The 13,531-nt window shown below is 43.2% G+C and overlaps 1 protein-coding gene across 1 annotated transcript in view; it reads right to left on the reverse strand.

Moving 5' to 3' along the window:
• anks1b (ankyrin repeat and sterile alpha motif domain containing 1B) overlaps positions 1-13,531 on the reverse strand; it is a 204,525-nt gene that overhangs the window by 83,666 nt on the left and 107,328 nt on the right. The window contains 1 exon segment of the mRNA XM_047017696.1: positions 9,055-9,208. Within this exon segment, the coding sequence (XP_046873652.1) occupies positions 9,055-9,208 (154 nt within the window).

A 13,531-nucleotide genomic window follows, 5' to 3' on the forward strand; every position in this document is an offset into this window, starting at 1 on the left:
TTTTTGGGGACGCACACTTGCCAGAGGGAGGTGTATGTGTAAACACCTGTGTGCCAGGAACAGATGCTTTATGGTTGAGCATGTTATTGTCAAGTTTGGGAATCCTGTTGACCATAACACCTTAAGGTCTTAAGGCAAACAACAAATAACCTTGCACTCATATTGTTCATATTCATATTGTACAAAAATTGTACAATATGATTGGGTTCCCGGGAGGGAAAGTACAACCTTCACATGCTTTCTAATGATAAGGAAATGAGGTGTGTCTATGTCAATGTGGATGTGTGTGTGGTTGTTTGTGTGTCTGCATGTGGGCGTGCAAGGAAGACTATCTGAACTAACACTAAAAGGTCTTTGTCTATAGCTAGCTGCAGAACTTGTTAATACAAGATGCAATAGTGTGTTCTTCATTAGTGTGTGTGTGTGTTGGACCCAGACTACCCTGGGGTGACTGGCGGTTCCCCAAGCACCCTTTATATAGCAATTAAAATTGTGAGTTTAACATTGTGTGTGCGCGAGTTGGCATGCGCAAGTTTTGCAACAAGTCATGTTTTTGTGAGTGTGTGTGGTGTCTATATGGTTGCAGCTGTGCTCACATGCTACCAATGTCACATCAGATCAGCCAATTACAATGGAGCCCTCCACGCCTTGTCACATAATAAAGCCCTCCTAATGGGCAGTATAGAGCACAACTCTTTACAATATAGGCACTACTTTCTCAGTGTTGACCAATTAGATAACTCTCATTCTCCTCTCCCCTGTCCCTCAGCAAACCATAAGATCTGAGCTGAGCTGAGACACATCAGATTGGATCAAAGAAGCCACACACAAAATAAATCAAAATTAAAGGGAGGGTAGATAATTTTGTTGAAGAGTATTTTTTTTGTTACTATTTATTGAAATATACACATTTGCCATCACATTCTGATGGCAACCGATAAATCTAAAGGTTTTACATCCGATATCTGTTGAGGACACAGTGCCTTTAAGGATGGGTAAACAAAAATCACGCTGGCCCTGTTATGCTCTGCTGTGAAACTACACTTTGAGACAAACCACCACTTGGACAAAACGCCACAAACGACCTGCTGAATTCAACGATCTGGACTATACATCTTGACTAGAACAGACAACCTTTAATCCACATGGACTCACATCCCTTTCACTAAACCTCTGATAATACAGTGCCACAACATGACGTATGCGTGCAAAACAAACGCAGGAAATGACAGGATGCCAGATCCAAAATAGGATTTAAAGATCAGATTCTTGCATACTTGAGGTCGATTTTATTTGTAACTTTACATGGTGCAATGGAACCAGACAATGATTCCCTGGGGTAATCTGTGTGATAAAATAAACATACCTTGGTAAAAGCATGAACAATTATTTATAGTTATTGATCTATCCATAATCCGCTACGGATTTAAGTATGAGCACTTGAAGTCTAAGAACTGTGTCCATGAATATGTAATTAGCTGCCCTTAGCTCTGGGCTCAATCAGAATTTAATATTCAGAAGTTGCTTCCCACTTCCTTGAAATCATATTTAAAAATTAAAGTCTCTTATGCGGTCTCAAAAGAGTGAGCTTGAGACTTTTACTCTGTAAAAGTATTTATAAAAAATATATATCTTTTTTATAGGCAAACATTAATGATGTTTCCCAAATGAACGTGGCACGCAGTGCAGTACAGTTTTGAACGTTGTGTGGCAGAAAGTGAAAAACATTAGATGCTGCCTAAATTAGAGGCAAAGAAAGGTAAAACAAGAGTAGCACTTGCTTACCTGTGTGTGTTTATGTTGAGACTTTGCTTTTGTTACTGATCGGAACAGTTGTCTACACAGCAGGAGGTCGGGTATGTGTATGGTAGTTTATACATGATTAGACTATGCTAAAGCGATCTCTAGACTTGATATGCTTTCTGTTCCAGTAATGGCATTTGACTACGAAGCCCCTCTAATGGTAAAGAAGCCTATAGAGTGCCTTGTTTGTGCCTCTTGGTGTTTTGTTTGTCATTTAACCAACTTCACCTCCGGAGCTCTGCAAGGAGGGTAATGGGGCAATGCCGTAACATCTTAGTTTTAGCCAGAAGAAAGGAAAGAAAGACAAAGACAGGCAGAAAGAAAGATTGAAGGATAAATCTGGCACATCCATGAAGATAGGGTCGAGTGGACACTTTCGGTTAAAAGATGTCACCCCATCAAGATTAACAATGCATACTGGGACTGAAATAATGCCATCGCGGTAGAAACATTTGACAGAAAACAACGTCTGGAACGAGTACAGATTGTTTTAATGGCGTCATCCTTATTTCAGTCTTCTTTTAGACTTCGCCAGAAAGAAGTCTCCTTTGGGAAATCAACTCCTCCACTTTCATTGCTTGGCTGTTCTCGTCTGGGTATGTCTCTTTGTAAACTCCCTACCTGTCCAACATCCATATTTCATGAGGTGACATTTCAAATGGAAACCAAATGCTAGATTTCTGAAATTCATAAAAATATAAGTGTTTGGGTGTTTAGTTTCATTGAAAGTGTGAGAAAGAGTGTGAGTGAGGAAGGAACAGCGAGCAAGGCCGGATTAACCATTAGGGCAACTGGGCACTTGCCCAGGGGCACATGACATCTAAGGGGCCCTGGATGTCAACTAAAATGTTATTTCACATTATGAACGCAGTCCTAACTTTCCTTAAAGGGGCAATTGACTGCAAAACCGATTTTGGTGGGTAAACTGAACATACCGTGAATATCAAAGTCCATTGACACCTCTTTCCTATTCAAATCTCAAAAAGAAAAAATTTCTCTGTAAAACGCTAGCTTTTCACCAAAGCTACCGGTCCTACGTAGGACCGGTGATCGCCCTCTTATTGGCTTTGGTCTGTAGCTTTGTCACGCCCCAGAATTTACATCCAGACCAGCCCGAGGTAGCGTCTATCTCTGATACTAGTTTAGCTGCGCGCTGCTCTGTGTAGGCTACTTATAAGGAATTACAAAGAAGAACGTTTTGAATTATAACAAGGATATTGAAAATGGACCACGGTCGTTAATGCTGTGTTCCAGGCTGTACAGGGAAGGCTAACACTCACAGTCTTCCCAAGGAGCCAAACATTCAGCAGGCATGGCTGCTGTTGTCTATGAGAAGATTCCGGCGAAGTTCGACACTCAATCATTCATTTGCTCTGAACATTTCACCCAAGTCAGTTTTGACAACCTTGGACAATTTCAAGCAGGATTTGCTAGGAAGCTGAACCTGGAAAGAGGTGCTGTTCCGACCGTATGCTCATTGCAACCGCAAGCTATAAGGACAGTATGATGTTGTGCTAACAGTTATTAGCAATGCTAACGTTTCCTGTAAATAGCATACCAGGTAGAATGCTAAATACGTTTCTACACACATTAACTCTAGCTAGATAGACTAGCTGTAGTCGGCATTAGAAGGGAAGCTTCCGAAAAATAGCCAGAAAACGAACAGCAGTCTGGCTCATTGCTAACGCCTGTCTAGATAATCTATTTGAAAGAACTGGAGAAAGGCAGGTTCTAGATACAGGATACGTTAGCATTGCTAGTAACTGTTACTAGTAACACCTAGACTGTAGGCATGTAAACAAGTTTAGCTTGCTAGTTAACGCAAGAGCATAGGTAGAATGTGTGATAATTTAGCCTAGTTTATTGGCAATGGGGCTAACGTTGATTCATGTTCCTGACTGTGTTTCATTTAAATAAATAACCTGTGTAATGAAAATCTACAATTCACGATGCATGTTTGTCCAGATCTTTGTCATGTTATTTTACAGCAAGATATCTAGAGCTAGCCTAGCTAGCTAACTGAAGCCGAGTAGAATCACAATATGGTTTGGTTGCTAAGCTGTAGCTAGCCTAACGTTCTACCCACCTAAGTCAATCTAGTTTGCTTCAACAACAGAAGTGGAAACAAGTAATGTTATCATTTCAAATGATATATAGTCAATCTGTTGAAAACAGTGTTGTGTAGACACAATAGATTTATTTGCGCGTTTTTATTTCAAGTCTCCAACTTCGGTGTTTCAGCGAGTGCTGCTGTTGGCCGTGTTGCGTTTTTGCTCCCAGCTTCACTCGTTGATAACCAACCAATCAGCGCGCTTATCTAAATATTAATGAGCATACCATAAAAAGAGAAAAGCTTGTGTTTTTTCCTGGGAACATTTCAGAGGCTCTGTCAGAGGGCATAGAACAGCACCCGGGCCATTTTCAACCCAACCAATGTTACAAACCCTATTCGGAGACCTTAAGGAACAGTGTGAAATACCCAAAAAACCCAGTCAATTGCCCCTTTAATGTGACTACTGTAACTCGTAACTTGCAACTCGTTCGATCAAAATGTTATGTTAAATCACGTCAAAAACGGTATTTGTGTAGTCTAGTAGCCATTGCCGCCGCTCCCATAATGTGCACTAAGCGCTGTGCGTAGGGCACCAACTCCTGAGGGGGCACCAAAAAATTGCCAAATGAAAAATCATCATAGTTATAATACTTCTAATGCCGATATTATTTTAGTATAGAAATATTAGGCATGTGTATTACAAAACAGGCAGAACAAGAGATATATTTAAATGCTCAAAAACATTTACAATGCTGCCCCCCCCCCCCCCCCCCCAAAAAAAAATTTATATACACACTCAACTTCCCAATATCGCTGTGGGTGCCCTTCCCTATCTCAGTGGGCTGACGAACTTTGACAGAAGGCTAGGTAACATTTTCTAAAATGGGCTTAGAAAGATAATAGGAGTCAGGGGAAGAAAAAAAGAAAGAAAGAGACTGCGAGATGGTGCCCATGCATCACTTTCAGGTAAATTCATGTTTTATCATCGTTAATTACGGGAAATGTGCTGCTAATTTTATGGTTAGCCTATGCATACACCTCAAACTTGCTGATGTTAATGCTAATGTTAGCACACTCAAATATGTTTTAACTTAGGTGCAAGCTAAATTGAGATTTTACTGATCATTATCTATGCATTTTACAAGTAACTGACGCCAGCTAGCTGTTACTTTCTGACCTACTGTCTGACAATATTTTACCAATTGAAAAACTGCTCGTAAAATGTTTATTTTACATAAAGCTCAAAAAACGATTTGGCGCTCAAATAAAGTCCCCCAAAATCCGGGGGGATGGGCTTTGAGCCTTGTTGCCCAGGGCACAGAAAATTGTTAATCCTGACAGTGAGAGAGATAATGTTGAGAGCAAAAGCATTAGGGTCATTAAAAGCATAAGTGCACACACACACACATTTCTTGTGTGTGTACCACAGCATAAGCGCTCTGGGTCATATCAACAAGTACTGTACATGCATATGTGTTTACCTCAGGAAGAAGCCGGGGGGACAAAGGGGGACATTTTCTAGCCACTTAGCAATGATAGCAGTGTGTGTCGGCTTCTCTGTGCGTGATTGCGGGTCCTGAGATTTTGTATCTCAGCTATTTCAAGACGCCTTGCTTTGTCTGCAATCCGTGACTTGATTTGCATGTACAGTACAGAGTCCCTCACAGTGACAGCAGGTCGCATTGGATGACATTGGTTGAAGTGAAGGGGGTTGGGGGCACTTTGGGGCCTTTTCTCCACTGCTCACATCAAAAAGGTGTCATTCGTGACATGGTATTCAATTATTTGCTCAACCAGTTTACGCTGCACAACTGTAAGTGGCCAGTTACAGAGGATATATAGAGAGGGGTACATGGAGGAAGAGAGGAAGGAAGGAAGGAAGGAAAGGAAATTTCAAGCCCTGCTAACAGGAAAACTGCAGCATCACAGTGAAGGGAAGAGGCTAGGATTTTTTGAATCCTGAAAAACGTTCTCATTGTTGGTATCACACAAGGAAACCATTCATTCTCCCCGATGTCTTAAAGACTCTTGGGTCTTGAGGATTGAGTAAAACACAATTAGAAGATGGATCGGGGAGTTTTTATAACCTCAGTTCGTTTCACACAAGCCAGAGAGAGAGGCTTAGCTCCCCTAAGCTCTGAGGACGCTTTTGTCTGCTACCCTGCAGCTAACGCAGAGCCAGTATTTCCTCACTCCTGCTGCTGTTGCACCTCTGATTCATTCACTTCTCCTGAGCTGACCTGTGCCCACACACACACGCACACACACCCCCCAGAGCCAAGATAACTCCCACAAATGCACACACTCATCTGCGTGTGAGCGAGGGAGGAAGGAAAGGGGGGGGGGTGTTGGGGGGGGGGGTGAAGAGAAGATAGGGGGGAGAGTGGTGGGGAGGAAGAGGGAGGGTAGGAGGAAGACAGAAGGAGGAGAAGGGGAGAGAGAGAGATAGTTTGATAAGCTCCTCTCCACTTTAGCATGAAGCATGTTACACCTACTCGCTTATTTTAGAACAATTTCTGCTTGTTTTTCATGTCACTCTCAGAAAGCTTGACGCTAGTCAGTTGCTCGCTTAATTCCTCTGCCCCTCTCACACCCCAAACAACCAGAACCAAATAGAAAAAACCAGAGCCATAGAAAAAGAGAGTTGCGACACGCTTTGATCTCGCCGACACGTGATCACGTGGTTCATGTAGCTCGCTGTAGTTCCAAAAAGCCCCACTGCTGTCAACTTTTTTGAATGGTTTTCAATGGAGCTGGCCAACGGAAGTCGCTTTCTCAGGCAAATTACGAATGAAACAGGCTCAGTTGAAGAAATCCGATATTCTGGCTATCTTCAGCTGACTCTTATCTACATTAGGCAGTCCTCGCTGACGTTTTTGGTGAACAATGGAGTGAACTACAACATGTGTGAACACTCACTGCCAGTGAAACGCAGAAAAAAAGCTAGAGCTTTTTTGTCACGTGGTTCCGGTAGCTCGCTGTAGTTAAATGAAAACCCACTGCTGTCAACGTGTTTGAATGGTTTTCGGCGGGACCGACAGCAGCACCATCTCGATTCACGGATATTTTCGGTATATTAACACAATATCAATTGGTTACTGGTGTGTTGTATCATGTATGTATGCTACTTTATTAACATGTATGTATAACATTAACTTATAATGCATAACGCAATATTGTGAAGCAGAGCTGGAAATGGCTATGCTAGCCTACATTGTTCCACTTAACGTTTAACCTTCGACTGTTGAAGTAAATGGGATTTGTTCAACTTTTTTTTTCTTCATCAGCCCACTTACAATTTACCACATTAACAACACGTTTGTACTTGATGCAAGTTGAATCTAACCATGATCACCGGCAACTGTTCAATAGAAAAAAATTGAACAGAATATACAAGGCAACCAACTGCAATTCAATAAAACATTTTATTGTACAATATGTCCAGTGTTTTTCCACTCCTTTTGTTTGTAGTGAGCAGGTGATCTTAATGTCTGCTTTTCACAAAACTTAGACCGCAGTAGTAGATGCATCTAGTTGAGCTAACTAACTAGCTAGCTATTGAGTGGACCTGAAATTCCTGCCGAGCGTTGCTGGACGATAGGGGACCCAAGGCTTTAATCTGCAATTCATTGTTGCTAGCTATAATCAGATGTACTATAGGCTAATAAGAGCAGATTCTGTAAACTGTGTATGCCAAAGAACACCAATAACTTGAACTAATTTGACAGACTATAAACCAACGAACTTCTGGTTGATACACATGCTCTTTAGCTAGCTACAGTAAAAGTGTTGCATAGCTCTACTATAGTCTAGCGCAAACTGCATTTAGAATCTAACAAGCTATAATCTAACAAGCCATAATCTTACAATACATTTTCTCTACAGCTGGCTATATGAAATACTACTAATAACAATTGATATGTGGTGGTTGAAATATGAAAAAATGCAGGATTTTCATCAATTTACCAGCTCACTTGCTTCGGACCCCATAAGCCATATATGGCTCTAACAGCTCTAACTGCATTTAGAATCTAACAAGCTATAATCTTACGAAAATGTTTATCTTAAGTTGGCCATATGAAATACTACTCATAACAATTGATATGTGGTGGTTGAAATATGAAAAAATGCATGATTTTCATCAATTTACCAGCTAACTTACTTCGTAGACACTGAAAATGAATGGGGTTCAACGGTGGAAAATACAATGTTTGGAACTATAGGTTGCATGAGACACGCTTAACTTCCGCATTCCTCGATAACAATGGGAGTCTATGGAAGTGTCGCAACTCTCTTTTTCTATGGCTCTGGAAAAAACATACAAACGATCAAACAAACCAAAACATTCAAAAGTTCGGCCTCAGTGACAGGAAATTATTCAACCTGTGAAAGGCAGTCACCATGACAACCCACAAGTGACTCACATCCCGACACTGGACAGAGTAGGAGTGGCAGTGCAGTTGCCACGACAACCAGAGGTCTGGCCCACCATCGGAGGCGTGGGTTTAGACTGTTGCTGCGGGCGCATGATGTTGCAGTGGTGAGCTCCGGATAGCCAACTCGCACGCAGGCAACAGTTGACAGATGGGCTGGTTTCAATACTGCAAAAACATGGCCTTTTATCCTTCATCTCTCTCCCTCAAAGGGATATAATGTGACTAGACTTGCATCTAACCAGGGCCCAACCTCTGACCAACTGCTGATCATTTTGGCTGAGCGGCCTTGGCCAGCACAGACTAGTCATCTATGATACCATTCCTATGCAGGGAACTTTAATAGCAATTTAAGTAGTTGCAATCTCTCTGTCAATGTTTTTAATAAAAGTTAGAATCAAGAGCTTGGAGAAACAGCACCCCTTCTAGCTGGCTATGAGTGATCCCTGTTTAGTAGTGTAGATTGGCGAATTACACTGTCAGTGCAGACTTCAGCGGAAACAGCCAGAGCTAGTTTGTCCCGTTGCGTTGGTTGAAGGTGCCTTGGTTGTCGGTTTATGGCTCTACTACGTACAGCATGCCGATTGTCCTTGAATTTGGTGGGTTAATCTTTAGGAATGTTCACTGAAGTTTGGGTTAGATAGGGTTGAGGTTCAGTCCTGGGTGCTTTAGTTTCCCACTACACAACACTGACTGTGGGCACTGTACAAACATTCAGTATTGTCGTGGGAACAGAAACTTGTTTTGATGCCGGGGGTATCTTACCGTTGCGTGGACTGGCATTGAAGTGGGTGATGTCCAACGAGCTGGGCTTGCGAGTGACGGCGGTGGTGACGGACTCGTAGGGGTTGTCCTCGTCCTCTGGCAGGAAGACGTCCAGAGACGGCGAGGAGACGATCTCGGCCGAGTGCTTAGAGTCCTAGGAGAGAAAGAGAGGATGAGTTTTGGATAAAATCTCAATTCCATGCTTTTGCGTAGTCCTGTAAAGGGCCTTCAAAACATAGATAAACTGAACATGCCTCTCTGCAAGGGACCATAAACATTCAACAACAAATCTGAATGTGCTTGCTTGTCTACAAGGTGAGGTTTTTTTACAGACGAAGTGAATTTTTTGTGGTAAAGTTACACGGTCATCGTACAAAGCTAGTGTGTAAATGAAGGACTGAGTGTGTCTGAGAGATTCAGAGACAGAGAGACACAACCATCCAAACATAAGACAGAACTTCAGCACAGTTTGTTTTCTGACCTTGGTCAGGAGTTGGATTTATCTTTTTCAGACCCTGAGGGTAGATTACCAAGCACTAAGATGTCTTGGGTGAGAAAGTCAACAGATAGAAGCTGCATCTTATAGGTGATTCTTTGTCTTGATATCTTATCAGACCATTTGTTATCTTCTCTAATCCATTGGGGCTGATAAGAAAACAGTTTGTTGTTCTTGTTCTTGCTGCGGCTTTGGTAGAATATATGTTTTAAAAACCACGCTATCCATAATTCCTTTCAAATCTGCTGCTGAGAGGAGATAGCAATCACACAGGAGAAGGGCCCAAGCCCTCTGTCATATGACATGAGAAACTTGCCCCAGGGACATGCCAACATCAAGTTGATTTAAGCTGCATGCAGAGAAAGAAGTGGTGTCCATGAACTCAACTGACCTTCATGATAAAGACTAGTTCCATCTCCATTTTAACCAGCAATGACTTGTGTGGATCAGTTATAAAATGGTGGTTACAACATTTGGATTCTCATTGAAGCACAATTGTGTAGAGTGTAGTTTCAATGCAGCAAATGCCTTCATTGCATGTTTATGACAAATATTCAGTCACGGTTTCTTGTTTGCTGGTTGATGAAGTCGATGAAACACAAATCCAATCCAACTACATGTACATTCAACAAATGTTCATCCAACATGTCCGACACTGCTCATTTCATACTGTTGTGTTTCCTGCAGCAGTAGTTTGGAAAGATTGAGTGCCGTGGGATAAGTTGGAGAGGACCTTCAAAACAAAAGGTCCCTATCAATATGGCAGGCATGTACCCTTACGCAATAAAAACTACAAAAGTGAGTGATGGAGTGCAGTGTAAAAGGTAAAAAGAAGCATTGTTTCAGCGAGAGAGAAATATTTATTTCAGTGGACAGGGGCAAAAACTGCTGAATTTTACCCTAATGCATCACTCGATCATCGTTACCAATTTGGCATTGCGCCTCCTGCCCGCTATTGGTGTCGGTGTGGTCACAGAGACGTGGCCTTACCAAAAGCCACATTAGTGTCCCTCGAACCCCAATCTACTTCACCTCCCTTCACCCTTTCCGCTCCCTACCTCCTCACCAAGCTACCCCACCCCCATTACTCTTCCTGTCAGCCTCTCCTACTACATTACCCAGATACCATTGGGCCATCAATCAGGAAGCCCGGCACTGGTGGAGAGGATTACTGATTTGAGCTGATGGAACAATCACTCCCTAGGTAATCTCTCACAAACACACAAATACAGACGCTCACAGTCCAACCTACTGTTTAACAGTCTGTGAACCTATGTCTCTCATTTTCTCTTACTCTCTCACCTTTTCTGGCATTACGTCAGCCAATAAAAGCTCTGGAGACATTGTGATGTAACTGTGCTAAAGCGGGTGTCTGCACTTCTACTACCCCGGCGCTCAATCTACAGCAGTGTTCTCCAGCCCTGGTCCTCAGAGCCCACTGTGCTATATGTTCAAGATCAGTGTTTCTCAACCCCACTGGACCCACTCTCCTGCATGTTTGAGATGTTTCCCTGCTCCAACACACCTGTATCAAATGAATGGTCGTTATCAGACTTCTGCCGAGCTTGATAACAATCCATTCATTTGAATCAGGTGTGTTGGAGCAGGGAAACATCTAGAAATGACAGGACAGTTGGCACTGAGGACAAGGGTTGAAGAACACTGTTTTGCACGACAACCTGGTTAAGGCTGATATTAGTGAGGGGGAAGAGAGTATCCATGGTCAGCACATAGGAAAGCATTGGAATAGTAGTCAAGTGTTAACACCCACACCCTCATACCAGCCCTGCAATATGAAAGAAACAACCTACATTTTTAATCACATGGAACCAGAAAATACAAATTGGAAAGTTGGTTGCAAAATGGTATCCTACGGTAGCTCAAGGCTCCACAGTATCTGAAATATGTCCTAGAGAGAGAGAGAGAGAGAGAAAAGAGTGAGAACCCTATTAGTGCGCATATCTCTGAGAATACTGCCGTCCAGAGGGAGAAGACGAACGCCTCTCTCTCAGTTTTTTATCCGACACAGAGCTGTATCTCTCCATCACCATTATTCTCTCCTCTCTCCAGCCTATCAATTCCCCTCGCTGTCACAATATTACTTTCTTTTCTTTTTTTTACTCTCTTTGACCCCTCCTTCTCTTTCTCACTCTCCCCATCAAACCCTAACCTCCAAGAACACAAACCGTTATCAACACCCATCAACCTTTATCAACACTCATCACTCTCTTTCTGGTTACATATTTCCATCATATTTTTTTCCCCTCGTCTTGACTCCACGTCCTGCTTTGAGTGCGTGTGCAAAACACCCACACTTTTCTCCCTTATCTCTCCCTCCCTCCCTCTCTTCCTGCATCCAACCTCCCCTCCTCCACTCTTTCGCTTTCCACCCAAAAGGCTTAGGGAGAGATGTGGAGTAGCTCCAATCCCGGGGAAAGAACCAAACAGATGTGCATGTACAGCGACAAACGCAGAGAACAAGGGGAACTCAGGACGACAGAAAGGGGGGTGGGGAGGATGGAAGAGAGAAGTTTTGTGTTAACTTTCCCTCTGAAACTCAACGTAGAGTTTGTGAGAGTGTATTAGTTCAGCCAAGTCCTGAGGAAAGACATGGGAAGAAGGGAGAGGGGAGGAGGAGAAAAAGTGTTTTGGGTTCAGAGGAAAAGGGGCAGAGGAAGTGCTGTGTAGAGGGTTTGAAGCCGAGATTTCCTGTCTCTCACACACGCACGTACACACATGAACAAACAAACACACACTTCTACACAGGAATAAAACAAAAACAACAACGAGAAAAGAGGACACACACATACAGGTTTAGTGCCGTGGAGTGCAGGAACACTCACACATTTTGAAAAGTTCACACTCATTTAAACGCTCACTCACACAGACATCAGGAAAAGCCCATTCACTGAGTGACCCATGAGTTTGATACAGCCTCCGCTAGGAACTTGTCAGCTCCAAGCCGTGGCAATTCAGTCGCCAGGCAGAAAACGACTCTTGTCCCTAATCTCCCCTCTGAGTGGTTCAAAGTGAATGGAAATCTCTCCCGCTGAATCGGAGAGGAGCATTAGAAGGCCTATACACAAACCAGCCAGCACCGTCATCTACATACATCGCAATCCTGCCGGTATAATGACACTTTAACTACCTGTTATATCGGTCACCACCACTCCACTTCCTGTTCTGCTGGTAGAGAATGTCGTTTAAGCGCCGTTTCACCGAGAGCATTTTTCTGCAAGCTCCATGTCCAAGAGAGCACGCATGCAAACTGACAGGCCGAGGTCCCTCCCGACACACACACACCCTTTCTTCTTTTGCTCTCCCTCTTTCCTCCCAGCCTCTCCCTCTCTATCTGGGGAGAGATAGGACACAGAGGGACTGGTGTGTCCGCCACAGGAAGAGAGCACACAAACAGAGGCCTCCTCCCGCCACTAATTAACAGGTTGCATGCGTATACCGTCCCGCTGCGTGTGTGTGTGTGCGTAAGTGTGTCTGCAAGGGTTGAATTATTGTATGTGTGTGTCTGTACACAATTGTGTTTCAGCATGTGTGTGTGTGTCTGCTTGCGTGTAAGGGTGATTTCATGCGCGTGTGTGTGTGTGTGCTGTTACGGGGACTAACCCAAATAGGAAATGTGTTGTTTCTACAGTCACATTCTCTGAACTGCTATCCTAGGACATGTGACTGCCCTGATAAAAACCCTTTCAGGGACTGAATCTGTGCCTGAGATCACAGGGTATCTCATTTATTTTTCTCGTCTCTCCCTCTCTCTGACTCTCTCTTTTTCTCACGCACAAACACACATGCACGAGTAGACACGCTTACATGACACCCACCCTCCCCCCCCCCCCTTTTTTAACCCCATCTCTGTCGAATAGATTCCATTCCCTTTATGACATACCCCCCTCCTCTTTCTATCTCTCTCTCTCTGTCTTTCCCTCCCTTCCTTGTACTGTGCCGGACAGTTAATAATGGATCAGA

This window comes from Hypomesus transpacificus, unplaced genomic scaffold (genome assembly GCF_021917145.1).
Source record: "Hypomesus transpacificus isolate Combined female unplaced genomic scaffold, fHypTra1 scaffold_62, whole genome shotgun sequence".
Taxonomy (NCBI): domain Eukaryota; kingdom Metazoa; phylum Chordata; class Actinopteri; order Osmeriformes; family Osmeridae; genus Hypomesus; species Hypomesus transpacificus.